Here is a 27,991-nt window from a genome sequence, read left to right as displayed (position 1 = left end):
TTGGCTTTTATCCTTAAGTCAAGCAATATTTTCCTAATTATCTAATTATACATATTTTAAATATAGTAGAGAATTTTTTTGTATCACCAATATAAATATTTTATATCTATTCTCTCTCGAAGCATATATTGCTTGATATTAAACTTTGTTTTAATATATATAATAAACAAGAGAGAAAAAGAATAATAAATTAATGACATCATATTTATTATTCTATTTTCTCAAGATAATGACATTAGTAAAAGCACAAAATACATAGTCTTTGTATAATAAATATTGTAATAAATAATGCTGCTGTGATTATTTTATATTATATAGATATGGAAGATTGATTTATATTACAGAAGATTAATTGGATGTTTGTCATCCATGCTTTGGCATGCGCATACACTTATACTAAACGAAATTTTCTTTTTTCTTTCAGGTGAGTATTGTGGCGTTCCGGCAGAGTACCGTGAAGAAGTCGTAAATTTTGCAAGTACCCGCGCCACGAGATTACGAGCATTATATCTTCAGGGTAACGTATAGGCTTTTACGCTACTTGTCAGTGAGAGCTCGCTCTTTACGACTTTGCATCATAATCTCAAAGAATACAATTTCGCAGAGCAAGCTAGGAAAGGTCTATAAACACTTCTGTTCTATAAACATTTCTGTTTTATAATAATGTTTATATCGCGAGACATCTCTTATATTGAAGACAGTTATTCCAATAATATCTCTTGCAAGTCAATATCTTATTTTACTTTACGCTGGAAATAGACTGCAATCGTGAGAAATGTTTTAATAAGGGGGAAAGAAAAATATATTCTAGAAAAAGAGAGAGAGAGACTGAGAAAGAAGGCGGAAGAGGAAAAGGAGATGACGTGTCGAAACGATTATCGCAGTTGATATGAGAATAGTCGCGTTTGTTTAGTTGTCCATTGTCGTCACAGGATTACAAAGCGTGCGTCCGTAAATAAAAACTAATTACTGCTGTCAACTTTTATCGTTTTACGCTGACGCGCATTCCGCTTCTAATATGAGTAAACTCGCGCAATTTGCGTCGGTGCACAATGACGCATTGTTCCGCATACCGAGGCGAGAGTTTTTGCATATTTTCTTTATAAAAGGGGCGCCTGATCGGCGAATGTCGATCGAGGTTCGAAGAATTCCATAATACCAAGCTAGATCACTCATCTCTCTACGAAGTTAGCATTCTATTTTCAGAATTTTCGATATAATCGATAAAGTTTAATTTCTGATACGAAAAGCATTCTACATATATAACGATTAAAGGTAAGGGAACATTGATATGTCTTTAGAATGTATTTTTAACGAAAAATAAATTCAATTTTCCAAAATTCATGAAAACATTAATTAAATTTTATTCAAAATTACTTTTTCAAATGTTTTATTCAAATATAAAAAATAGAAATTATTAGATTAAAAAGATGACATATAAAAATAAATAAATATATTGAAAATAAGATTGAAAAAATAAAGAGAAGAAAAAGTTTTATACTTAAAGTATTTAAACTTTTGTTATTTAATTATTTGAGAAGAAAGTAAAATAAAGTAAAATTAAGGGAACTACTAATAAATATAATATTAAATTTAGAGATTTAAATTGATTTCAAAAGAAATTATAAAGAGAGAAACGGATTATGAAAGAATAAAAGAAGGAAAATAGGAGGAAGGGAAGGGAAATACATATATATATTTATATTTATATATATATTTATATATATATTTTCCTTTTAATATAAATGCATTTATATTAAAAAATGGTTATATAAAATTAAAAATTTTATTAAAATTTTAATTAAATAAAAAAGTTTTCTTAAAGTTGGAAATAAAATAAAATTTATATTTTTAAAAGAAAATTTAGGTTTTAAGGTTGTAGAAAAATGAGAAAAAAGGTGATATAATTTCTAATATCAAAGAAAATTTTTCCGATAATGATTAAAAATAGAAGGTAGATTTAATGAAAGAAAGACATATTTTCTTTTATTACATATTCTTATTACAAATATATGATGAGAATATCTTCGAGTTCCTGTACTTGGAGATTTTATCGCGACAGGCTATCTATGTAAATTCCCAATCCTATTTCTCCCCCTGCGGTCATATCCCTACGCATCGTAGTAAGGGGCAATTAATCTCGCAATTAATATCGAATGTTATTCACCGCAAGGGTTATCCGAGAGGTTATTCTTTAAGAAGGTAACGCCGTTAGATGTCTAACAAGCGTCTTCGGTGATGTGGCACCTGCAGGAATATGTAATGAATCGTTGGCGAAGTACTGTAATTCCGCGCACGATGAATCTTGGATAATTTATCGAGGAACTTGTTACGAGTTCTACGAATAGACGGGTACATGACGATTGATGTAGAGCAAAGTCGTCAATTCGATGCGCATCGGATCGAAGATTTTACGATCGCTCGGTATACGTTCAAATATTTCCATAATCTTGGAGCGATAACGAATCATACTCGGGAGTCAAATCGACGCTGAATTTATCAAAGAAGTCATAGACGAGGCAAGCCGCGATCCTTCCACTCTAAACAGACTGCGGCCTCGCGCTGGTTAGAATCAAGCCGTCGTTTTCTCTCTCGCGGAATTTCCGAAATCTAAATAATTCACTGACCGATTCCCTAGAAATCCATCGCGCGTAGTATTTCTCTAAGATTCGCGCGATGTACCGTCGTGTGTATCATAATTTATTGTTCGAGATTCGTGTTACACTCGACTCGAGTGACTCACGCGATCCCTCGGCGCGATCTGCAGGCCGGCGATAATTCATCGCGTTGTGCGAGTTGCAAGGTGTACGTACCTCCCGCCGGATCCTCCTCTCTCGGGGGCACATAAATACGTAAATCGTTGCGCGCTGCCTGCAGTATTTCCGGATTAATCTCGCGCTCGTCGCTTAATACGTGCTTAGGATACCGCGGCCGGCGGCTGCTCCTCATGCAAATTATACGATAGCGCAAAAAGGCGAACGGAAGAGTTGATACGCCCTGAAAACGAAAAATTCCAAGCTCCTTCCTTTCCTCCTAAATAATGCTCTCTGGCGTATCGAAGAATGTTTGCTTCCTCTTATGACGATCTTGGTGATTTTCTTCCACAAATGTATTTTACATTAAAATTGATAGATCAATTCATATCTACATTTCCATGGAATTTATAGCATGTTGGAAAATGAGACTTATGTTGTTTTAAAATTATTATGTATATTTTTCTTAATTCCTTTTCGACGTTTCTTATTACTTGAATATAAATTAGGAGAAGTTAAAATTACATAATAATATTTTTAATCAGTCATTATCGAATTAAGAAGATGAATAGGTGGAATAAAAAAATTCGCGCACGGGTCTCGCTGTATGGGGTAAATTTTCGCATTAGGGTTGTTGCGATCAAAGGATTTGTGGGCGTTCGTTAATAAAGAAAATCGAAGGTCGCGTAGAGGGAGACGAATATATCCCCGGACGGTTGGCGCTGTATACAGGGAAAAGCGGCACCTACGCGATACGTGCCGACATTCTAAAAATACGGGCTTATTTTAGCGAGAAGAGGGATGTGTGTACCCGTGTGAGAGGACGTTACACGGCTAAGTGCTATACGGGCGGGTTTAGAGCTACGGCGGAGAGGAAGGTCACAGTGCGAGTTGCGCGCAGAAAAGCTCGAACGAAATCTCGCGTTCGCGAATATCGTCGCGAGACGCATTTGACGCGGATTTAAAAAAAGAAAATATAAACGATAGGATCGCGTGTACGCGTTAGACGTCTCGTCGTCGCGAGTTTACCGCACGTTTACGTATTATTTAACCTTTTTCCGTTTTTATTAAACGCGCAATTAAATTTATTTCACCCCTTTCCTTGATTTTAATTACGAAACCCGGCGCTTTTTTCTGCAATTTACGTCTGCGCATAGCGAATGAAAAAAAAAAGCTAACGACCGAGGGGGCGAAGAACCGCGAAAAGTCGCGACCATCTTTCGAGTCGGACAACGATATTGATCGTGCGGAAGGTCGCGTGCGTGCACGATTCTCTTGTCCCCGTCTGTCAGCGCGTGCGGCGCCGGGCGTCGGGCGCCGCGACGCTTTCCTCTTCGACGCTGAAGAAAGAAATGGGAATGGAAAGGCGCGTCGCGTCGCGCTGCGTCGCGCTGTTTAATTATTTTCTACCGCGGCCTAGACATATGAGGAAAAAATAAAATTTCCCCCGACCACATGGCTGCGTTCTCTAAAGGTCGATAGGCCGAGAGGAAATTTTCTCCTCGACGTAATTACGTTTCCGATAAGAGGAAAAAGATGCGTGCAGCTTTAATAAAAAAAAAAAAAAATATAGCAAGCATCGACCGTTTTAAATCAAAAGCAGCTTTGATAGCTTCACTTATTGAAATTTTATAAGCATTTTATCAGCTTATATCACACAACTCGTCTTTTATATATATATAAATGTATTATTTTTAACATATTTTGAGTAACGAAATATATATGTATGAAATTTTTTAGAGAATTTTAGAAAAAAAAAACTTACACCTCAATTTTTAATAAATACTTTTTTTCTCATTTTTTTTACATACGATCAAAACTTGATAAAAGTACTGCAACTGCTCTTATCCAATTTTCGATCGTTGGAATCTCGCGTCGTTAACGGACGCTGATCTCGTTTCCGGCTGTTCGGCTTTCTCGCCAATCAGTGCGCCACGCTAATTTTAGCCTCTATCGATTCCCACCTGGTAGAATTCGGGCTGGCCTTTCGTCCGCGATAGTTGATGCTGCGTTTAATAATTTTGACGAATAAATTGTGTACATCGCAGAAGATCAAGAATCATTTATCGCATTATAAATACCTTGCGCGCGAGTTTGATGTCTTAAAATATATTAGATCTTAAAGATCATGATAACATCAAAGTTAAAGTCTCGGAATCTTGGGACCTTGAAACTTTGACGCGAATTGACGGCAACTTGGTACCGCGGAGACTTTGAAACCTTATAGAAGCTTGGAGCTTCAATAGATTCAAAGGTTACAACACTTCGAACGATGAAACCTTGTAACAATGCTAACTTTCGGCAATTTCAAAAATTTCGACATTGTATATGCACATGGATGACGAAAAAAGGCGAACCTTTATTTGAAGAAAAAAAAAATAATGGTAATCGCACTATTTAATTTTTTTGCAAACGTCATATTTATCGTAGTTTATTCGAAACATAAAGCAATGCAAAGCGTAAATATTTTACCATCGCTGGGATTTTAACAATATTACATGTATTTCTGCAGCGGATTGATAGCATTTAATAGGCGCCTGTGTAAAAGACGTGTCTGTTGCAGTAACGTCATTTTCGCTGTGAAAACCGTCTCGGCGAACAATATGGGACGTTGCGTTATGCCGCAAATAAGCGAGAGAGCCGGACTCCCGTTTAACATTATAAATATCGGCTATATGTACCCGATATGTATATCGATCGATGTCTCTGACACAACGTGCGTCGTTGTAAACAACCTCACCGCAGTGAAACGAGTCAGAAATAATTTCCGCTCTTTTCACGACGCTTTAGAAAGCTGAATATCACATAAATAGCACATTGGCGTGTTGCTCACTAATGTGTATTACTAGTATTGCCTGAATTGCTTATGATTGATCGCGCAAAGTGCTAGAGATTTTTATCTTAATTCAATTTTCTGCGCAAAAAAGTGTAAATTAAATAATGTGAGGTAAAATTTATTTTAGGGCATTAAATTAAACAATAAAATGAACGAGTTCAATTATGACAATATTATAATATATACTTAAAAAAAACGCATATCTCGCAGTGCGAGATAGTTTTCCTACAATTAAAATTTTCAGAATTTTTAAATTGATTACTTAAAAAGATTTAATTGCATCTAACTATATAAAATAGTGTCATGTTAAAAATGGACGCTTCATTATACATATTTAGCAAGAATCATCTTATGATAGACATCCTTGACTCGAGTACCATTACGTGCATAAAAATTACGTCGTTAATGCATAAATAAGCACCCTACGAGAGCTCCTGTCACGGACAGGGTAATTAAGAAAGTTTTCTTGTAACAGGCGGAAGATTTTCTCCGCGCTTTGAAACATCGCTCCCGGGCTTTTTATGTCGCGTCTCCAATAAATGAAGCGAAATCAGCTTCCATAAATTAATAAACCTTTGGCACTCGCGCGGCACATTTCTTCCACATTAAAATTGTATCCTGTGTTTATGTTATCGTAGCCGTTGCGTTCCGTTCTACATTGTAGTCGATGGTGTATAACGTAACATGAAAGTAAATTTCAGAGGCCGCTGGCTATCGTTGAAAGATTAATCACAAGGCCGAGAGGTGTAGCTTCGACATAGTATTTTCCTTCCTCACAACCTGCCGCAACCATAAATCCTTCATTGCTTTTGCAAAATATATTTCGAGGCGCGAAACCGGAAAAAAACCGGAATTCTTCGTGAAATAATAACGATTGATAAATGTAATTAAAAAATGCTAATAAATGTATTCGCTAGTGTTAATAGATTGGAATAAGCGGAAGAAAAACGAAACGATTTGAAAACTTGAAATAAAAATACATCATAAGAGCTTTAAGAAATATAGAACGTGATTAATGATGAAAGAATACGTTTTGTGCGAAAAATATTCTTTATTTTAAAATTATTCTTGTGACATATCCAATCTTGTTTTTATTTCTACTCTTCAATTGTTTCTTGCTTTTCTCATTTATCTTGTTGTCAGTCACTAAAACTTGCAATCATTTATCTACGTTTTTTTATTGCATTATATCTGGAAATAAATAAAATATAAATATAAAATTGATATAAAAATCAAACTGAAATCTTATTAAAATAAACTTGATTCAAAGTATAAACAAAAGTAGATTTAAATAGAAAACAAAGATATATCTGAATATTTGCTTGCAAAGTTTCATTATCGGGAAATAATCGACAAATTCGTGTCAATGGCTTTGTTATCAAAATTTAGCCACTTTATTCCGCTCTATGGTAATTTGCGAATAATTTGCATAAATTCGCCCTTAGGCTCTTCTTAGAACGAGGAGCGAGTGAAACTGGCTACAGTATAATGCAGGTAATCCTAAAGGCTAAGTTAGCACAAAGTGTACGGTCGCTCTTTATTACTTCACCGTGAGAAATTGTTCGCGCAACGAACCGCATTACAATTAGCAATTAACATTGCGGCGGCCGTATGTTAATTATAATAATAACCGTGATACGCGCACGACCGCTCTGAACCTTAATCGCATTTCGCGCCTCGGAAAAATAATAAAATTTGTTATTGTTAACTTTGGCCGGAGGTTTGAGCCAGCGAATTATCCGAAATACTCTGCAATTTGATTATATTAACTACAGAAACGCGCTTTATATTATTATTATTATTATTATTATCATCATCATTATTATTATTATTATTATTATTATTATTATTATTATTATTATTATTGTTATTATTATCTTGTCTTTGCATATTTTTCTTAATCCTGAATGCGCCAAAATTATAAAAATTAAAAAATCTTAATTAGAATAAATTTTATTTATGTTAGAATAATACATTTTATAATTATTTATTGTTTTTATTTTGATTATTTTATATCTAAAAAAATATACACTATTTAGAAAATTGATAATATAATTATGGAGAATAAATATATAAAACAATTATATGTATTTAAAATAATAATTTTCCGTAAATTTACAATTTTTAAGCAATGAAACAGAAATATACATATCTCTTATAAGAATATGTTTTCTAAGTCAAAATTAAAAACTATAATCTTAAAATTATCTTTATGAACACATACATTGTAGGTATATATTGTGATTAGCTTATTCATATCGTACGTAAAAGCGTATCGTTTTTTTCTTTTTCTTTTTTTATTTTGCGCTCGCATCCGCGATTCATGTCCTACGGGTCGCATTGTATAAGATTCTTAAGGCACTCAATCATGGTACAAATACAAGAAGATGACGCATGCGGGCGACGTTATAATGTTGCCCCCGATTTCCGTTAGGCGTAATTATTTCTGCCGCTATTAAGAGAGTCGGGTATTCTCTTTCCTTCTCATATTTCATGAAGAATGGAGCTTAAACTTGGTCTCACGGACATTTTTATAGCATTAAGAAAATATATTAAATTAAGAATAATTAAAATTTTATTAAGTCTTAAAAAATCTTAAGCCATAGTTATATTATACATAGGATATTTCATTTTCCACTTTAATGTTGAACAATAATATAAAAAGCAATAAAAAGAACAAGCAGCATAAATCATTTACATAATAATTTTATTTTATATTTTATTTTATATTTTCTTGGCATAAAAATATAAAAGTATATAATGCTGACAATATAATTTAAAATATAATTTTATTTTCTGAGAGAAATGTCAATTAAATTGATTTGAGTTAACCAGGTCATGCCTGCTACATAGTTTGCATATCTTAACTTTTATTTCAGTCTTCTTGGAAATTGGAAATTTAGAAAACTTGAAGTTAAAATTATCGTGCATCTCTTTCTTCGTGCTATCCATAGATTGCACTTATTCTAGATAGAAGGGAAACTGTCTTCGTTTAAGACTTCGAGCTACATTCTTTGTCGCTTCTCATAATCATTAGCGTTCCACAGGTGTGTGCTTTTTTGTCGATACCTCTTGTAAAAGTTTCTTGTTTTTCCTTGTTTCTCCTTCCTCACCGGATGAATTTAAAATGACTATCCTCCCGTGAAGCTTTTCATGTTCTTCTGCTTAAAATACAACAACCTAAAGTGCCACTTCGTCATAAATTCACATGTGAACACAAGTCACATTACACAAGTCTGTTGCATTTTTATACGTGTCTTTCCACTGGTTTTTGTATTTCTATTTCAAACTCGCTTATTACAAAATCTTAGTATCAAAATAATCAATATCGCGCAATATTTATAAGTAATTATTATATATTTTTTTTTTCAAGGAAAGTTTTAAAAATAATGTATTATATATTTATTATATTTATATATTATTTTATTATATTTTTTTAATTTGATATTTGTGTACACATTCTTACAATCCGAGGGGTAAACCTCTGAGGGCATTGCGGTGTACAGATTTGAGGTATTGCCAGATTTATTGGGCATGATTTGGGAATTACTGGCGTTTCTTGGACATTAGTGAACATTACTTGAGCATTAGTAAAAAATTTAGCAATAATATATATTTATTATATTCTTTACAAAAAATTTCTATTTATTATAAATACTCTCAAAATAAGGAATTCACTTACCGCGATTGCTTCAGCCTTTTATAAATTTCCCATTTTCTCTTATCTAGGTAAAACATTGCAATTTGTATAACGATAATGACATGCACGTAATTACAACAATATTTTCAACACTCTTATTCGGAGATGTCTAATATATAAAAAGTTGTTAGTTTCTCTTTAATAACATGTTCCGAATATTGTATCTTTTGCAGTAATAGTTTCTTCGAATCTATCTTGAATGTACATTTATATTGATCGTAGGTTGTATAAATATCGTCTTATTTACACACTTCTTGAGAAAGTGTCGTATAAAGCGGGTATATATTCTCATCTTTATTCTCTCTATCTTTAGTGTTAAACGAGCATAGTCACGAACCAACCATTTTGTCTTTAATTATACAAGAGGATATTGCGATATATACATAGTTCCGCATTAACCGTAAGAATCGTTAATGATTACCAAATTACTGTCTCAATGGCACATTTTTTTTGGAGGGCATCCGAGCTTGTAATTACGATCGTTGCAAGAATTAACCTATCTAACAAACAGAACCAGTTGTCTGCATAACAAGTATAACGTTCCTATTCATTACGTGCACTGATGTTGGAACTAATCCCTATTCGAATATACATAATTAGAACAGAAAGCAAGCACCTCTCTTTAATAGAGAGGAGTTTATCATTTGATATAAAATAGAGATAATTTTGTTCAATAATTTTAAAACACACTGTAGCACACATACACGCCCACATACATGCAATTTAAATTGATATTTTTGTATTTAATCAATTTCACGTTTCAGAGAACTGCAACGTGAAATGCGACATTCTTGATTATTTATATTATAAATAGCTGAACAAAAATTGCGAGAGAGACGTTAAAGTAATTTATAAATTAAATTCTGCGTATCTCTATAAATTGCATTTTTCTAGAATGTTATTTGCGAGCTTAAAATATAATAGAAATATATTTAAGGAAAATATTTAAACAAAAAACGACGAGAGCCAACCGTTAAAGAGGGTCGAGACTTTTGAAGTAATGTTAATTATTTGATAGTCTTAATTGGAATCTTACTTAAGGAGAGTGCTTCGAGCTTGTTTCTGAAATTGGTGACTTCCGGTTCTCCCACGTCATATGTTCACACGTCACCCTAACATTATGATGATCGATACAGCACGATTGCTTATTTTCAAACGATCACTATTCATTAAACACACACAAGTTGAGTTAATAGATAATATTACAAACTATCATGTGCATCCTAATTTTTTAAACGTTTAAAAAAAAAATGTTACATAAATTTATTTTAAAATACGTAAAACATTTATGTAAGTTATACATTTTTTAACATCTTTATAACAAAAATCTTGTTGCACTTGATAAGATATTTTAAATAACTTAGAATGAAAAAATTATGCGTTATTTATTATTTATTAATTAATGAGATGAAACGCGTCCTTAGATTGAGTTCGAAAACTTTTGAAGCCGATTACGTATTGTCGAGCTGAAGGTTTCAAAGGCAAGGGCACGATCGTGATAAGAGAAATCGCGGCCAATTCCAATTGGTGTTTCGCTGCGCGCGCGAAAACAATTCTGCCAATGTAGCGCCCTGTAGACGTGCGATTTATCCGACCCACCCACATTTAGCCGTGCGATTTAACGAGCCGTCGTGTAACGGTCGCTTAACGATGATTCAGAGACCGGTCAAATGGTGCTTGAACCTCTCCTCCACTCATCCTCCCTTCCGTTCTTGCTCTCTCTCTTCCTCTCTCTTTCTCTCTTTCTCTCGTCGCCTTTGATAATACACACGTCACTCCATTCTCTGGTCTCCTCTAGTACGCCTCTCTCGAGTCTTGATCTCGCCAACTAACAACTCCAAGAACGATACTGCTGGCGGGAAATAATCGTAGTAACTTCCTTGCTCCACGTTTGGTAATCACAAGCATCTTTCGTTCCTTCTTCATTTTATTTTCAGGCATATTCGTGATAGATTAAGCCGCTAAATATATATTTATTGCTGATAAAGAATTGAAAAATAATTAAAAATATATTTCTCCTTTTTATTTACATATTTTTTATACGTAATAAAAGTCGCAATTGCATATGTTTGTACGTTTCATCATTTAAATGATTCTTTAGTATGCGTACAACTATTGACAACATTTCAATAAAGTAAATGGCTTTCTCGTAACGTAAAACATTTTTGCAATTGTTTATTATGAAACAGAGAAATATAATTAAGAAGAAATACGTACAAATATTCTTTTCACGTCGCAAAATTGTTTGAATAATAAAAAGGTGCATCAACAAATTTATAAAATAAAATGAACATATTTAATTAAATATATTTTCGACTGTTTTAGAATTAAACTCGATTCATCTTCGAAATACTGACGTGCTGTTATATTTTATTCGTTAAAATTTTATCGTTTAAATCGACATTCCATCTTGTAGCATAATTGCATTGTTTACAAACGCGCTCTTGTTATTTGAAGATTTAAGTATTTCGCGAATATCAAAATCTCGTCGCAGGATATCCAGTTTATGTATAAAATTGATTTTCCACGATTGATTCGCGCGGTCTTCTATCAATGACGAGACAAGTTCGCAGTGCAGTGACCTCTTAGTGCATTCCGCATGCGGAACGAAACGCCCGCGTAACGTCATAACTTCGCGCTCGTAAACCTCCGGCGGCGAAACGAACGGCACTTTCGAGAAGCATAATCCTTGATGCACACTTTAGAGGGTCAAAATGCATCAGCGGGTTAAATCTCGAATAGAAAAAGGGATTCCACTTTTGTGCGAAAAGCACTCACTCGATTTAGCGTTAAAAGAAATGCTGCTTGAAGTACTCGAATGCACTTTATATCATTATATAAGCCGCTAACAATTCATACAATAACTAATAAATAATTGATAATCCTCTTTCTCTCTCCCTCAATATTATATAAATTATTAATACCATGTATTTTTTCTCTATATATATGTATCATGTATTGATTAATAGGATTATCTATATAAAAAAGAAATCACTTATATAAAAAGAAATACTTTCATAATGTTAATTAAGGGGGAAAAAGGATCAAACTTATATAAAATAGAAAATTTCCAAACATTAATAATATTTTAAACATTAATTAGTGGATTAAAATTTTACATTTCGCTCAAATTTGTCATTAATTGATGAGGATAAGAATTCTTGGACTGTTAAACTTTATTAAACATCTGTGCATACATATATATATTTAATCAGAGATAGTTTCTTCATATGATGAAGATTAAAATCAATATTGCCACGAGAATTTATTTTCCTCAATTGGAATGAAAATTTTCCACTCGCTAGAAATCCTTCGGTGTGCGTTGGGACTTAAACGATCTCGTTACAACCACTTCCGTTTCCGTTGTCGACGCTAGCACGCAGACACGATCGATCTGGCGTCTGGTAGGCTTCCGTCTCATTTTATCCTTCCTTCTAGCTTAGAATATTCTCTGCTTTTAGGAATAAAATTTCTTTCCCTTTCGAAAAAACAGAAAATAAAATTTAATTTTTTTATTGCGTCGTTTTTATTTTACTGTACATAGTTTATTTTTCTATATATTTATTATATATTATACTTTATAAATATCTGATATATTAGTTTGTCGTTTCTATTTTGACTCAGTTTAATCCGAAATAATTAATAACCACTTCTTTCTCGTTTGAATTTTTTTTTATCCCTTCCAAATATTCTGAAACGTTACATGAGCGATGATACATCAACATTTGGACACGGATATTTGGAACGATATATTCATTCTCTAAACGGAATCAGTGTACCGTCATTGATAAACAGTGAAAGATAAACAGTTTTATATATATATAGTTGGATAAACAGTAAAATCTCATCGAGAGAAGAGTCCGAGGAAGTTAATGATAATGGCTGATTTTTCTATGATAATTTACCATCAATAAGACGGGGAGGATCAAAATGTATCTTTATCGAAAGTCACTGATCTTTGGCGAAATCTCGTCGCTTTAATTAGCCGTATTGCTCTCGTATATCGCGGGTCGTTGCGAAAATATACAAGGCATCTTGGAGCCTTGGCCAATAAATTTCTCCCTGTCCATCCCGGTCTCGCACATTCCCTCGCCCACCTTTCCCATAACCGCCAGCGCCGCGGCCGTTACCAATCCGTCTGCGGCGCAGGCCGATGGCCTTTTCGCCCGCTTCGTCTCCTCATCTCGTTCCTTGTTCCTCGGCCCGGCAACGTGACTATATCCCGCCACCACCGCGCCGCGTATCGATCGCGGTCGATGCTCGCCCGACGAGTGAAATAACGTTAATCAAGGGGTGAAGGAGGGAGGGGCAGATGGTGCGACCGCTCCCTTCGTTTGGGGGCTCGCTGAAGAATGATTCGGCAGTGACATTGAAATTACCGATCGGAGTAGTGTACGCTCCCGACTTATACATACACGATGTGTGATACGATCGTTGTAAACATTCTTCATATTTAATTCCTCAATGATCAAAAATTGATATGATTTTTCACTCGCTTTGGACGCTTCCAAATTTGCAATCTTTTTCTCGAAATATCGCGAGCTTTTTTCAGGATATGTCAGTGAAGTTATAAAAAGTTTGTAAAATCGAGCTTGCAAAGTTAGAATCGAGTTGAAAATGTGTCACGCGAAATGAAAAACATTATACTTAAATTGTTACAGTTTAGGGAAAAAATTATTCAAAAATGAATTATCCAAATCTTAGGCATTTTTATAAAAGATATCGTAATCACACGTGACATTTCGAATGTCGTTTAAGCTCGTAATTACGGTGCTTACAAGCCCGCAATGTCTTGGATTTTTCGAGGGTTTGTTTCGCTTTTATATTCTTTCGCCATCGAAAAGATTCTTTTCGCTCACCCCGTAGAAAAGCACGCACTGCCTGCCGGGTTGCGTGGAAGGGCGATGCACCAACGGTTACCGTTCCCGAAGGGCGGCGGTTGCCAATCCCCCCCCCTTGATACCCCCCTCCGCTCCACCACCATCACCACCACCACCACCACTCGCGCCAGCGAGTGGCAACGGACTCGACCCTCGTCGGAACAACCCCGGTTCGAAGGGTTGGGGCGGTCGATGCAGCGTCACCATGGTAACCAGACGCGCCGTCCGCCACCCCTTCCCACGGTGCATTCAACCGCGGGGCTTGCGATCCGCGTTCGAAAATGCAACGGTACCTCGGTAACGGGAATTATCCTCTAGCCAAGGACACGTTTCTCCGCGCCCGTTTCTCTCCCCGCGCGCGCGAACCACGTCGCATTTTTTATTCAACGCTTCATCCCCATCTCGCGCCGCGAGAGAGGAAGAATTAACACGTTATATCCCGTCGTGTGCCGCTTGATTTGTCATACTTGCGCCACACGCGGTCATTGGAAATATTCCTCTATTCTTTCCTCGACGATCTTTCGACAATCGCGACGTGCACAGACAGATGTTAAGATAAAATGAAAAAAAAAACACAATGGGAATATCTGCAATGGATAAAGTTAGCAAAAGTATATTCAGTATATAAATAAAAATGAATGAATAAATGGAAATGGTATGGTCGTGGCTTTTTATATATAACTTGTTTAAATTGTGTTTTATTCACATAGGATATTTATATGGATGAATTTAACTTCAATAATAGATATTTAAATGACTTGCAATTTGTCTTTTTTATCACATCATATATTTCGTATTAATTTTTTTATACATTTTCATTAATAAAATGATATTTCGCGATTTTCATAATCGCGCATAAAAAAATCCTTCCCTCTTTTTAGATGTTTCAAATTATTTACTTCATTAAAAAGATTCAAAAAGGATATATATTAATCCTTTTCATGGACTTTATGGACGAATTTGCTGGATCAATTTTGACGTAGCAAAACTTCTTTTATACTATATCGCAGAATGAAATCTGATAATGGATTTTAATTGTATGTGTACTTTGTATCTTAAATATTTAATTGTTTAAAAAAAACCACATTGGTGCCACAATTAAAAAGAAAAAAAAATTTATAATAATATTTCTGTACATATATGAAATATTTGTTTTGATTATCGCGCACATCGAAACATTTTTAAAATATGCGTTACACATGAGTGACCTGACGTTCCTCTACGGGAAGTTAACGAAATGAAAATATGCATCGTTAAATTATTTATTTGAAGTATGCTCTCTAAATATAAATATTCTATTCGTAAGATAGAATGAAGATATTTTACATGTACGCTATTTTAACGCGCATATTTTTACACTTTTTAACACTACTTTAACGTGCATATTTTTACACTTCATAATGGCATGAATTCGCTTTCGGTGAATTTATCGCAGCCGCCACGCGTTACGCTCCCCGTGACTTTGTCGGTCTCGGTATGTTAAACGCAGCTTTCCGGCGACCTCGACTCCACGGACGCTTCCCTCAGGAGCGTTCACCTTTTATCTCGGGGAGTTAATCGAAATTCTTGCACGAAGACGGCGCGCGCGCGAGAGGACTCGCGCTGGTGTTGTAACGCTTTGAAAAGTATTTCCTGAAGCAGATGCTCTTTGTTCTCCTAGCTCGCCTTCATCCTCTCCTCTCTGTCTTTCTCCGCTTGGTTTCCCCATCTCGCTCACGTGTATCGGTTGGTTTCTTGACCGCTTACCTTGAATACAAAAGAAAAATGAATAAAGATGATTTTAATGTCATACTTCTTTCTCTTTCTCTTTCTTTTTTTCTTTATTTAGGTTTTATTTTTGTCAGTGACGAGCATAGCTTGCTACTCGAAGCTTCTGAGAAACAAGATATTTTCATTTAAATGGATTTCGCACATCGAGATCGCTGAAAAATGCTTTACATCTCTTCCTCCCTCTCTCTCACTTTTTCTCTCCGACATTCTCTTTTCTTCCTCCTCGGTGTTTTATCCTCCTCTCCTGCTTCGCCTCCCCCCTGCTTCTGCCGAGCGTGGAAAAGCGAGCGCGTCGTCGCACGGTACCCGATAAATTCGCTCTGCGTTTGGTGGGAGAGAAGTACGATAACCTTCGCATTCGTGACCTTGGACTCGCGGTCTATACCAGTCCTCCCTCGTTCTTCCTTTTCCTTCGCGGCCGCCGCGCATCGTTCCCTTTCCCCTCCGGCCCCCTTAGACTCCGATCTCGCTCCTCTTCTCGCTGCCAGGTGAAACATGGCCGTCCGGCTCGAGCGATTTAATTAGAGGGACGAGTCCTCTGCTTGTCGCGAACCGCGCGAGTAACTGCTACCGCATCGGGGTTGCAAAGCGAGAAAAGGGGGAGGGAGCAGACGCGTGGGAATCGCGATAAAAGAGAACTTTGAGATAGGAAACGCCGTAATAACGATTACGCGCCAACGACTCGGCGACTCTCATTCGAGAAACAGCCACGAGCGATAGTTAAAGATTATTACAACGTTATTATGGTATTATTATGATATTATAGTGGATACCATTATAGATATCATTGCCGCGACGCGATATTCTTCCTGGGCGATGGGAGATAAAAATATTTTTAACCTGCTATTAAAACTTCATCTTATCGATCAGCTCTACTTTTTGTGAATTTTTTAATTTTATTACCTACTAATATACTCTAATCATCTATCATTTTGATATTAAAATCAAGAAATTTGCAGAAAATAGAGTTAATCGGCTTAGTTTTTGAGAGGCTTGTATATCAACTGAAAGTCCGCATCAATAATTAACGACCTTTCAATAAAAAGTTAATCACCAATTAATGAAGAATAAAAAACGAGATCATATTAATGATCGCTAACATCTTTTACAAATAACATTTAAAAAAATCCAGCAGTAGATCAGTTTCGTTGAATCGATAAAGTCTAAAGAACAACGCGCGTTCTACAGAATCCACGAATGTGTGAGCGCTGTAAACTAATTCGCCCTTCTGCTTGCAGGGATGCCGGTTGACTGAAGATGGCCTCGCCGACACCCTCGCTGGAATCGCGCGCGAATTCCCTCGGGTCCCCGGTCTCGCTGTCCCCGGTAACAGTGAGCGGCAGCTCGCCGCCTGCTAGCGACTCGGCGATCTGCGACGTCGACAGCTGCGATTTGTGCCTGGACGCGCCGAAGTCGGGCGAGGATCCGTGCCCACGCTGCCGGCTGGGTAGCACCGGCGGCACCGGTCGCACTCGCTGCACCGGCTGCAAGTCCACTGCGGCCGACGCTGTAGCGCGTTGCTACAACTGCGACCAGTTTCTCTGTCCGAATTGCGTGATGGCGCATCAGTTTATGCTCTGCTTCGAGGGCCACCGAGTGCTGAACCTGGCCGACTCCAAGTTGGAGACCGTCGGCGGCGGCGGCAACGGCAGCGGCGGCGGTGGCGGCGGTGGAGGTGGCGGAGGCGGCGGCACGATTACCGCGACAACGGAATTGCCCAAGAGCACCTGCAACGGCAGTAGCGGCGGCGGGGGCGGCGGGAACAGCTTAGTGATCAACGGCGGCAGCGGTAACGGCAACAACAGCGAGAAGGTACACTTTTGCACGCGACACAAGCAGGAGATAATCAAGTATTTCTGCCGAAGCTGCAACGTGCCGATATGCAAGGAGTGCACGTTGACGGAGCACGCGGCGCCGCTGCACGACTGCGCTCACATCTCGGACGTGGGCGCGCAGCAGATCGAGGCGTTGGCGCGGACCGTCCAGGAGTGCCGCGCGAAGGCGGCGGACGCCCGTGCGGCTGTCAAAGCGGCGGATCACAGCGCGACGATATTACAGGTGCAGTATCACAAGGCGCAGAACGAGATCAACGATACGTTTCAGTTTTATCGATCGATGCTGGACGAGCGGAAGCAGGAGCTGTTGAAGGAGCTCGACTCGGTGTTCTCGGCGAAGCAGATCTCTCTCAACGTGCTCGGGCAACGCGCCAACGAGATGGCGGACAAGATTATGCAAGCCTGCGACTTCGTCGAGCGCGTCACCAAGGTTACCACCATTACTGATTTCCTCATAGTCAAGAAGGTCTTCGAGTCCAAGCTCCAGACGCTGCTCAATTACACGCCGAACACGGACATAGCTAATCAGACCGCGGATCTCGAGTTCGTCAGCAATTACCAGGCGATACAAGTAGGCGTGAGAAACACTTTCGGTTACGTGCGGAGTAACAGTAGCAGCGAGAACAGCGCCGGCTCGATCGGCAAACAGCCACCGATCGCACGACCTACCGCCTTGTCGAGCAACGGCATCGGTAGCAGCGGCAGCAACATCAGCAACGGACCAGGAAACGGAGCGGGTTCTTTAGGCGGTCTTCTCCTAGATCGTACTTACAGTAACGGCCTGATCTCCTCCAGCATGAACTGCGGCTCGTCGTCGTCACCCTCCTCCATCGACACCATCAGCACCGTGATTTCCAAACGCTTCAGCTCGGCCAACAGTCTGGGCCCGTTCTCCACGACGATCAGCGATGTTAATCTGAACGGCATGAACGCCAATCCATACGAGAAATGGAGCAACGGCGGTAGCGACGCTTATCCCGTCGTAACGACGAACGATCACTTTGCAATGCCATCGGCGGTAGCCGTGGCAGCGAATACCGCGCCCGGCGATTCCGTCCTCGACCTGACATCGAAGTTGATGTCCGCTACCGCAATATTCCCGCCCAAGTCGCAGATCAAGCGGCAGAAGATGATCTATCACTGCAAGTTCGGCGAATTTGGCGTAATGGAGGGTCAGTTTACGGAACCGTCGGGTGTTGCGGTGAACGCGCAAAACGATATTATTGTCGCCGACACGAACAATCACCGCATCCAGATCTTTGACAAGGAGGGCAGGTTCAAGTTTCAATTTGGCGAGTGCGGTAAACGCGACGGCCAACTGCTCTATCCGAATCGGGTCGCCGTCGTAAAAACGTCCGGCGACATCATCGTCACGGAACGTTCGCCGACCCATCAGATACAAATCTACAATCAGTACGGTCAGTTCGTGCGCAAATTTGGCGCCAACATCCTCCAACATCCACGCGGCGTCACCGTTGACTCGAAGGGACGTATCGTCGTAGTGGAGTGCAAGGTAATGCGCGTCATCATTTTTGATCAGACCGGCAACGTCCTGCAAAAGTTTGGCTGCTCGAAGCATCTTGAATTCCCGAATGGCGTGGTAGTGAACGACAAACAGGAGATCTTCATCAGCGACAATCGCGCCCACTGCGTCAAGGTTTTCAATTACGAGGGTGCTTACCTACGACAGATTGGCGGCGAAGGCATCACCAACTACCCTATCGGCGTGGGCATCAACACTCACGGCGAGATTCTGATAGCGGACAATCATAACAACTTCAATCTGACCATCTTCACGCAAGACGGCCAACTGGTCTCGGCCCTCGAGAGCAAAGTCAAGCACGCGCAGTGTTTCGATGTAGCGTTAATGGACGACGGCTCGGTGGTACTCGCCAGCAAGGACTATCGCCTGTACATATACCGTTATGTGCAGGTACCGCCGATCGGCATGTAGAGCAGCGACGCGTCACGACGACGACGATGATCGTCGTGCGCCAGTGTCAATGTTTGTCATCGTATCGTCATCATCATCCTCGTTATCATCGTTGCCGTTCCACATGATTGGACGGCCGCGCGGGATCACCGCGATCTCGATCTTTCCTTTCACCTACGCTCGCCTGTCTTCTTCTACATCCATCATTCTACCACCCACGCTCGCGCGCTCAATTCACCACTGTTGCCATCACCTTCTTCGCCCGCCCCCATCTACGAGACGTTTCACGAACCGCCGACCATTAGAGAAGGGGCGCACCACACGCTCCGTATACGCGAGGGATCGACTCCCTCGAGCGAGTGTCGTTCACGCGGCAAGAATGGAGTTCCCGAAGCGTTCCTCCTGTGGACTCCGCCGTACGACATCATCGGACATCATCGACCGACGGTATGCGAGAAGGCATAGCGCCCGCGCGTTCCCCCTGATACTCTCCCTCCGCGTCTTCGCGAACGGCGGTCCGTTTCGCGCCGACGAAAAGGAGGCGAGGACGCGCGACGCGCGACGCTCTACGCGTCTCTAACCCTCGCGACTCGTCGAATGTCGAGGATCCGCAACAAGAGAGAGAAAGAGAGAGAACGTAATCAACCTTGCTGCCCCGACAAATTCGCGCGCGCTCCTTTCTTCGCGCGTACGCGCCGTATATACGCGTGCGCGTGCGCGATAACTTACTTGTTAATGTTGTTATAATACTGAAAATACTGTTGTTGTTGTTTAGTTGTAGAGCTCGCCGCCGCTAGTCACTTCCCCCCCTCGCCTTCCACTCTGCCCCCGTCCTCCTCCCTCCTCCCTTCGCACCCGTTACCAACATTCCCTCCTACCCCTTCCGCTATCCCGCACTAACCACGATCTTCTCTCTGAGACCTCGTCTGATAATCATACACCGAGAAACGCATTTTACACGTTTTCGTTGCTCTCTCCGACGTGGTGGTCGACCAGTGTGTCGCTTCCGGTCACCGCGGTTCGAAGCGTCCCCGTGCAAAAGCTCGCGAGGAACGTGTTGTTGTCGCGCGAGATACTATTATTGTTTCATCGTATTCTCCCGAGAGATCCACTAAGGTTCGTAAGATGCAATTGCAACCGTTTGCGCGGATCTTAATAGTTTCGCTTCTCTGGTTATACGACGAGACGAACGAAACTGGATCCTCTGTTGAACGGCTTGCATGATCTTAGACTTAGGCTCCGAGTTATTAACATACACATACGTCTCGAGCAGCGATCTTTAGACGAATCGGTTTCCCAAATTGTTCGCGCGCTATATGAATGGATAATTGGCTGATCTTACTGAGGTAAAACATCCAATTGATCCATGCGACATTGATACGATTGCGCCAAATAGTTTGAGAAATTATTTAGGAAGATGAAATTTCAATATAACATTTCAGTATAGCGTCGTAGATTTGGGTGACAGGATCGTTGAATCGTGCACAGATGCGTGTTTAATAATAAAACTTTGTTGATCATCCGAGACCATGATTGAATCGTCGCGAGACTGGTAGATTCCCAATAAACAGGACGTTTATACGTTTATGAATCGATAGATCGAACGGTATCCCCGCCATTTGAATTCCCCCTTCACGATTGTTTTCGCATCTGAATTTTTTCCCCCTTTTTTTATATAATGATTGTCGACAATTCCTACGGAAATTCATCCTGAGGTGCATTTCGTATTCAATTATGACAGCGACAACGACGATGTCGTCAAACGGTCATCGCGCACGTTCACTTTTCCAATTCAATTTACTGTTATCGATTAGTTTTTTTTTTATTTAGTTAATTTCTATATTTATCTCTCTTTCGTGCATCTCTTCGTTTCTGTTACTTTATCGCGACGTCGAGTTTGAGCCGATCTATATTAAATATTTGATCGAACAGTTTTTCTAGTTAGTTTTATCACTAAAATTCGCGTTGATAAATTTAGCAACCGCTCACTTTTATCGGTAAAGCAACGTTATGTGTTTAAATTGTTATAAGTGTAAAAGATACATAAATAATTCACCTTGGCAAAGTACGAGGTACAGGTCCTGTTGCTTGCTAAGTAACTCGCTCAGATATCGACGGCGCAGATAATTGACGGAGAATAAAGATTGTTTAATATTCACGGAGAGACACGTAGAAATCGTTGGTACTCGTAGAAACTAGAATGGCGTAGTATTATTACAAGGGATGTTTTAAGAAAAGAAGTAGAATGCACACTTTGGAATGGCATTTTGAGCGTATCCGCTACGTACAGTCGACGACGTTAGTTCGTCGAAATTTATTCTCGACTCTCGTAGCAAAAAAAATGACGCAATCACCGCATGTTTATCGTTTATAGAATTATCCTTGTCAACGAACGAAAGCAAAAGGCGAATCACTTGCTTTCTCCAACTCCCCATCCTTGGGCGAAATCTCCTCCTTTCTCTTCTTTTCTTTTTTTATTTGATTTTATTTTATTATTATTTTTTTATTATTATTATCATTATTATTATTATTACTCTAGTAGTATAGTAGCGCGTATAGTAGCTATTAGTTGTTTTAGTAAGCGTGTAAGACTTTCCTTTTTTTCACTCTCTCGATAAGTTATCACAGCTATTGTGAAACACACGTCTGTTCTTCTCTGATTTTCGCTTGATTATCGTTGCTGCTTTACGTTCTTGGATTTCGATTAAAAAGAAAAACGCCAATGAGATTAAAACTGACACCCTCCGATTCCCTTTTCCCGACCCGACTACCGCGCAGCCGTTTTAGGTTCGCGTCGGTATCATCGTTTATTCTGAAACTTATAGTATTAATATATTTTGTTGGATAGAGATAAAACAAAAAATTAAGTAAATCATACACACACGCGGGAATTCCCATAATTCTCCGCCGCGCGACTCCACGCACGTACACGTTTGCTCTATTATTATATTATATTTTTATTAATATTATTGTATTTTTTTTATTATTATATTATTACTATTAATAATGCTTGTGTGTTGCGACTTTCGATGTGACACTTTCAATCGATACGTTATTGAACGCTCCCTTCCCCTGATACTGTGAAGGGAAAAAGGCTAGCTGGCACATAAAGTCTAATTTTAACCCTATTACTCGACTACGAGGCCTCATGGATTATAGATCTTCGATTACTGAATTATCGTCGTTTACGTAAACATTCGGCGCAATTCCGAAAGTTTCGGAAAGTCCTCTCAAGTCGATCCAAACCTTTCGGACCTCACGCGCTTAATCATCATTCATGGAAAAAGTTATATCAATCGGAAGATACGATAGATTTTTTTTATGTAATGAGTGATTAATTTAATCAAACTTTTTTTAAAGATTGATCTCCCATAACTCGATTGTGCAGCATTTTAGCTTTCGATCAAGTTTCGGGTATTGTTTCTACTTAAAATAACAGATTTTTAATTAATAAACAGAAATAAAAATAAAAAAATATTAAATAAATGATTTGTTTATCAGTTGACTATCCGATTTGATTAAAGGAACAATAATTAAAGTATGCGCAAACGCTTCTTCGTCTTTGAATTCAATTTTTCGAAGATTGATCGTAATCGAAAATCTTGGGATAATCCATGATTATTGCCGTTTCGTGATTACTTGATTTGGTAGTCGAGATTTGAATAAATAAGGTAAATATTTGTGAGATTAAATTGAAGATTTTTGTTGGCTTCGATTAAAGATTTTGATCTGAAGATTCGAAAATTTTCAATCAGCTAAGCATTTATAATGCTCGATCAAAGAGACATAAATTGTGATCCAAGTGTTTTGTACCTGTTATAAAAATAACAAAATAAATTGTCAATGTTTTTATAAAAATATAGCTTTTTGAGAAAAAAGAAGAAAAAGAAAAAAAAAGAACATATGATGATATATATAATGAAGAACAAATGTATGTGCAAGCTTCTTCGACGTTTACATTAACGTTTGTATAAATCTCATTAAAATGATGTTTGCACGAATTGTGAAATCTAGAGACGCGAGTTACGATAAACATTTTGCATCATGCGATTAACAAATTTATAATTGACAGATACAGGTACACCAAGGTAGATGTATTGAAATAGAGAAAGAGATTCTTCAATTTCGATGCGAATTGCGATTGAATAAAAGACTACCGAACCAGGTGATCGTCGCAGATCTTCGTTCTTGTTTGCCCTCCAGATAAATTCCGTGAACATTCCGTGAATATTTTTATCGATTTTCTTCCGTTGAATCACGAACGATAAAGATGATATTGATGATTAGTTTCTTACGTTCGTTTCATTTGAAAAAATCGATGTTATATTATTCTTGATCGCAAATTCTGGACATTTTCCGATTGTCCTCGCGCGATTTAGCACGAGGATCAAGCTCTAAGGACAAACAAGAACGATAGAAACAGAGAAAGGGGAAAAAGAAAAGAAAAGAACAGAACCGAAGAGAGCAGGAGTCATCGAAAATTATTTTGATTATTCTCGATTTTCTTTTTTTTACATAACGATTTGTTTCGATATATCTCTGTCTTAATTTTTCGATCGGCCCCATTTTCGCGCCGTCTCGAGCAAAGCTACCGTCAAGCTCTCTTTTCAATTCTTTGATTCGTCAAGCTGTGTCAATTGCGCGTTTCCGCGTTTCTTTTTCATGTTTTTCTTTTTTTTTTTTTAAATAACTTGACAAAGACGGAACACCAAGAGAGGACGGCATGGAAGCGGGACATTCGGGTATCTTTCTTTTGAGTAAGAGATTGGAGAAAATAATATTTCGCGGTGCGAGAGGGGAAAAGGAAAGCTTGCACCGAGCATCACAAAGACATCTGTCCATTAATATTTACATCGCATAAGCATGTGTTGATGCATAGTTACATTACTGTCTCATTATCATTATACTTATTATTAATTAGTTACTGTATTATTATTATCTGAATGTATATTTAGTTATTATTATATTATGATTACATTATTATAATATTATTCTTATTAATTCAGTTATTGTATCGTTATTACGTTATTATATAAAACGCGAATAAAACGAGGAGAGAAACGATGCGCCACCTTGCCAGCTAGCCATCACTACCAATAGTTTGTCGCATTCAATAATAATCCGACTGCGTGAGGCGCGCGCACAAGACAAGAGAGATTAAATTCCATTCCTACGCATTACACCTAAATAAGAATCGAGAGATGTACGTACATGCGTGCGTGTATATATGTGAGTGTGTATGTATGTATGATGTATATATGTTATACGTGCCTACGTGTGTGTTTTATAAATTTGCGCGCTCGCGTTATCAAGGGATGAGAGACGCGCGCGAAGATGAGAACGAGTACCGTTTCGACATATTGTCATTTTCTCAAACTGTCAGCCTCTCTTCTTTCCTTTTTTTTTGTACTGGTTTGTTATGTTATTATTATTAATATTATTATAATATTGTATTATTATTATTTTTAGGAGATACATCTCGATTGTTCTTAATTTAATTGTAAATCGTATTTTTGTTTGTTTTTTAGTTATTTTTTGTTGTACATGCTTTTTAATAATATTTTCAGTTCACATTACGCACGAGCATTGGTCTTACTTTTTTTTTCTTCATTCTCTACGTCTCTTCTCTACGCCTGCTGTTTCCGACAACGTCGACGGCCCCCCCCCCCCCTTGCGGAAAATCAATATCACCTCTTTTGAGGAAAGTCCATTTTGAAGCACATCGAATCACAGAAATCCAACTCTTAAGAAAAGTCCACTGTCGAAGCGGGAGACAGTGATCCAATTATTGATATGGAAATTTGCAGCTTTACAGAAATTTGCAGTTTTACATGTAGATTAAATGTTTTTTTTCGATCTGACGGCATGACTTTTTTTTTTTAAATTGATTACTTATTCATTAATCCAATAATTCTCGGATGATGACTTTTCCATTTTTCAGAATCGTATCATCATGTAATGCCGTATCAACTGACATTTCCCGATCTGATCCATCGATATCTTCTCATCCGATAATAATCGATATCTCCACCTACGATGTTTCCCCGACGAAGCTTTCTCGCCGATGGTGATCAGTTACATTCCACTATAATGTGTGTGACGTTACATAGCAATATGTTTCTGTTTGATTATAGACGATGCATTATAATCTATAGATATTTTAACGTAGCTAGTTTGTTGTCCATCGACACACGCGATATCTTCATTGCGTAGCGCAATTGTTTCTCGTAGCTATTTAAAATCATTCCGTGCAAGGAGAAACGCCATAAGAAAATAACTAAATTTTTATACTTTTTGCCTTTATTAAAATTTTATTTTTTTATATAATTATTTGATGACATAATTGTTAAATATATTAACTTATTACTACGTACAGTTAAATTGTTCGTATTTTATAGTGATTTCCAGTATCTCTCCGATTTAATTTCTACGAAAGCAGAAAGTATTCAATTAAATATTATATTGATATTTGAATTGGAAAATTGTTTGCTTTAATAAAGATAGAAGTTTGCATACGTAATAAATACAAAAAAGAACTCAAAATAATAAATTGAATTATAAATGAATAGAAATAATCTCAAAGAAGATATCAGGTACAATAATCGTTTTATCAATCGGATACGATTAAGCCGATGGATGACCAAATCGAATTGCTTTTATTCCTGACTCGTTGAATTTTGCTTATTTTTCTCTCCTAATATTTGAAACACCAGTTGCGTGCCTCCGTCATTTCGTGAACGTTGGTCTTACTTTTCCCGATGTAATTTTCTTTTCACGCGACGGACGTTCGGTAAGACAGAGAAACGGAAGAGAGGAACGAAACGAGCTCCACGGAAATCCAAACCGGAAGTCTTCGCGAGTGATCGCGGGCTCCCTAACAAGCGACGCTCGGCGACGTCGATCGCCGGTGAATTAATAATAACGAGAGAGAGAAAAAAAAGAGACGAGTTTTTAGAAACCTATAGCGGATTATAAATGTCACATATATATTTTTGTACGTTCGCAGCGCGCGTTAATTGTATGCCGATCGCGCCGAGCGCCGCCGACGAAACAACTTTAAAAATCGAAAAGAAAAACTCGAAGTTTTGATGTTATCCTCTAAATCTCGCTCGACTCTCTTGGCAACTTTTATGGCGGAATAAAATCGCAGCTGCATTCGTTACCGAGTCTCGGTCGAGGATCAGAGGATACCCTTCATATGGGAGAGCAGGAGAGTCGGAGAGGAGATCGAGCCTAATCATGCAAAAGGTATACGTGCATCTCGAGAAAAGAGGGGACATTTTTTTTTATCCACGCACACAACGCCACATACATGCGAGACACAAAAGACATTAGCGGCGCGCGGCGACTCTGTGTAACTTTTGCGAGAAAGAGAGAGAGAGAAAAAAAAAAGAAGAAAAATTACATTCTTCCCGGGCCCAAGTAATGTTACTTAATGAGTAAAACCAAAAAGAGCAACTGTGAAAGTGAAACGATGAGAGTGTGAGAGAGAGAGAAAGATATTGGGGGAGAGAAAGGGAGGGAGATCGAATGGTTAATCGCTATTTTTAACTCGTGAAAAATACCACTCCAAGTATTGTTGCATGCCTAGTTATATACACATTGTACTTGCTGCCGAGCTGCAGTCTCTCTGACACCACATGATGGATATTATACGACGCTGTAAACGAAAACGCGAAAGATCGGCGCGTCGCGACGTCGGCTCGGCTCCGGTTGCGATATCACGCGTTCTTCTCGTCTTTTCCCGGGTTACATTATTGGATTATATAATTTAGCGAAGAGGTAGAGCCGAATCGGCGCGCTAACCGGAGTTCGGCAGAGATCGGCGACGCGCGCGATCGCGATTTCCTTAGTCAGTAAGCGATATACGCGAATTAATTATCGTACGCATATATCACTAGCATGATTAAACGTGGTGTATACGTATCCGCGCGCGAGGTGCGCCAATCGACGGTTCGGATGGCAAGGAGTGATGGTCCATGAACGGAGACAAATTATTAACGACTTTGGAGTTCTCCAAGATTAGTATCGATCGAGGAACTGTAGGGATACAAGATTAATATTATCGTTAATATTATCGATAAATTTAGCTCGAGATGCTATCACGATGTGATTTTGTTGCTCAAACATGCAACTCTGGAAAGGACGAATGGACGACAAGAATCGAGACGAAAGTATCTTTATCTTTGATAAAAAAATATGGTAGACATATATTAATGTAGATTCCCACATTTCTCGATAAAGGAAAGTCACTGAAAAGAGTCTTTGGAAAAATGGTTCGGAA

General features: G+C 38.5%; 1 protein-coding gene across 5 annotated transcripts in view; it reads left to right on the top strand.

Moving 5' to 3' along the window:
- Nucleotides 1-25,970, top strand: part of LOC105255932 (brain tumor protein) — an 85,950-nt gene extending 59,980 nt beyond the window's left edge. For 3 of the 5 annotated variants that reach the window (XM_025407051.1, XM_025407049.1, XM_025407048.1), the window contains one exon: nt 17,178-25,970. In XM_025407051.1, coding sequence (XP_025262836.1) covers nt 17,197-19,728 — 2,532 coding nt within the window. In that variant the 5' untranslated portion in view covers nt 17,178-17,196 and the 3' untranslated portion in view covers nt 19,729-25,970. Of the gene's footprint in view, nt 1-424; nt 518-17,177 lie in introns of all 5 variants that reach the window. The other 2 variants (XM_025407050.1, XM_025407052.1) reach the window with 1 other exon arrangement.
- The last annotated feature ends 2,021 nt before the right edge of the window (nt 25,971-27,991 follow it).

The sequence above is a fragment of the Camponotus floridanus genome, unplaced genomic scaffold, assembly GCF_003227725.1.
Source record: "Camponotus floridanus strain SB8 unplaced genomic scaffold, Cflo_v7.5 scaffold16, whole genome shotgun sequence".
Lineage (NCBI taxonomy): Eukaryota > Metazoa > Arthropoda > Insecta > Hymenoptera > Formicidae > Camponotus > Camponotus floridanus.
Note: the sequence above shows the minus strand (reverse complement) of the source record. Positions and strands in the feature narration are given on the sequence as shown.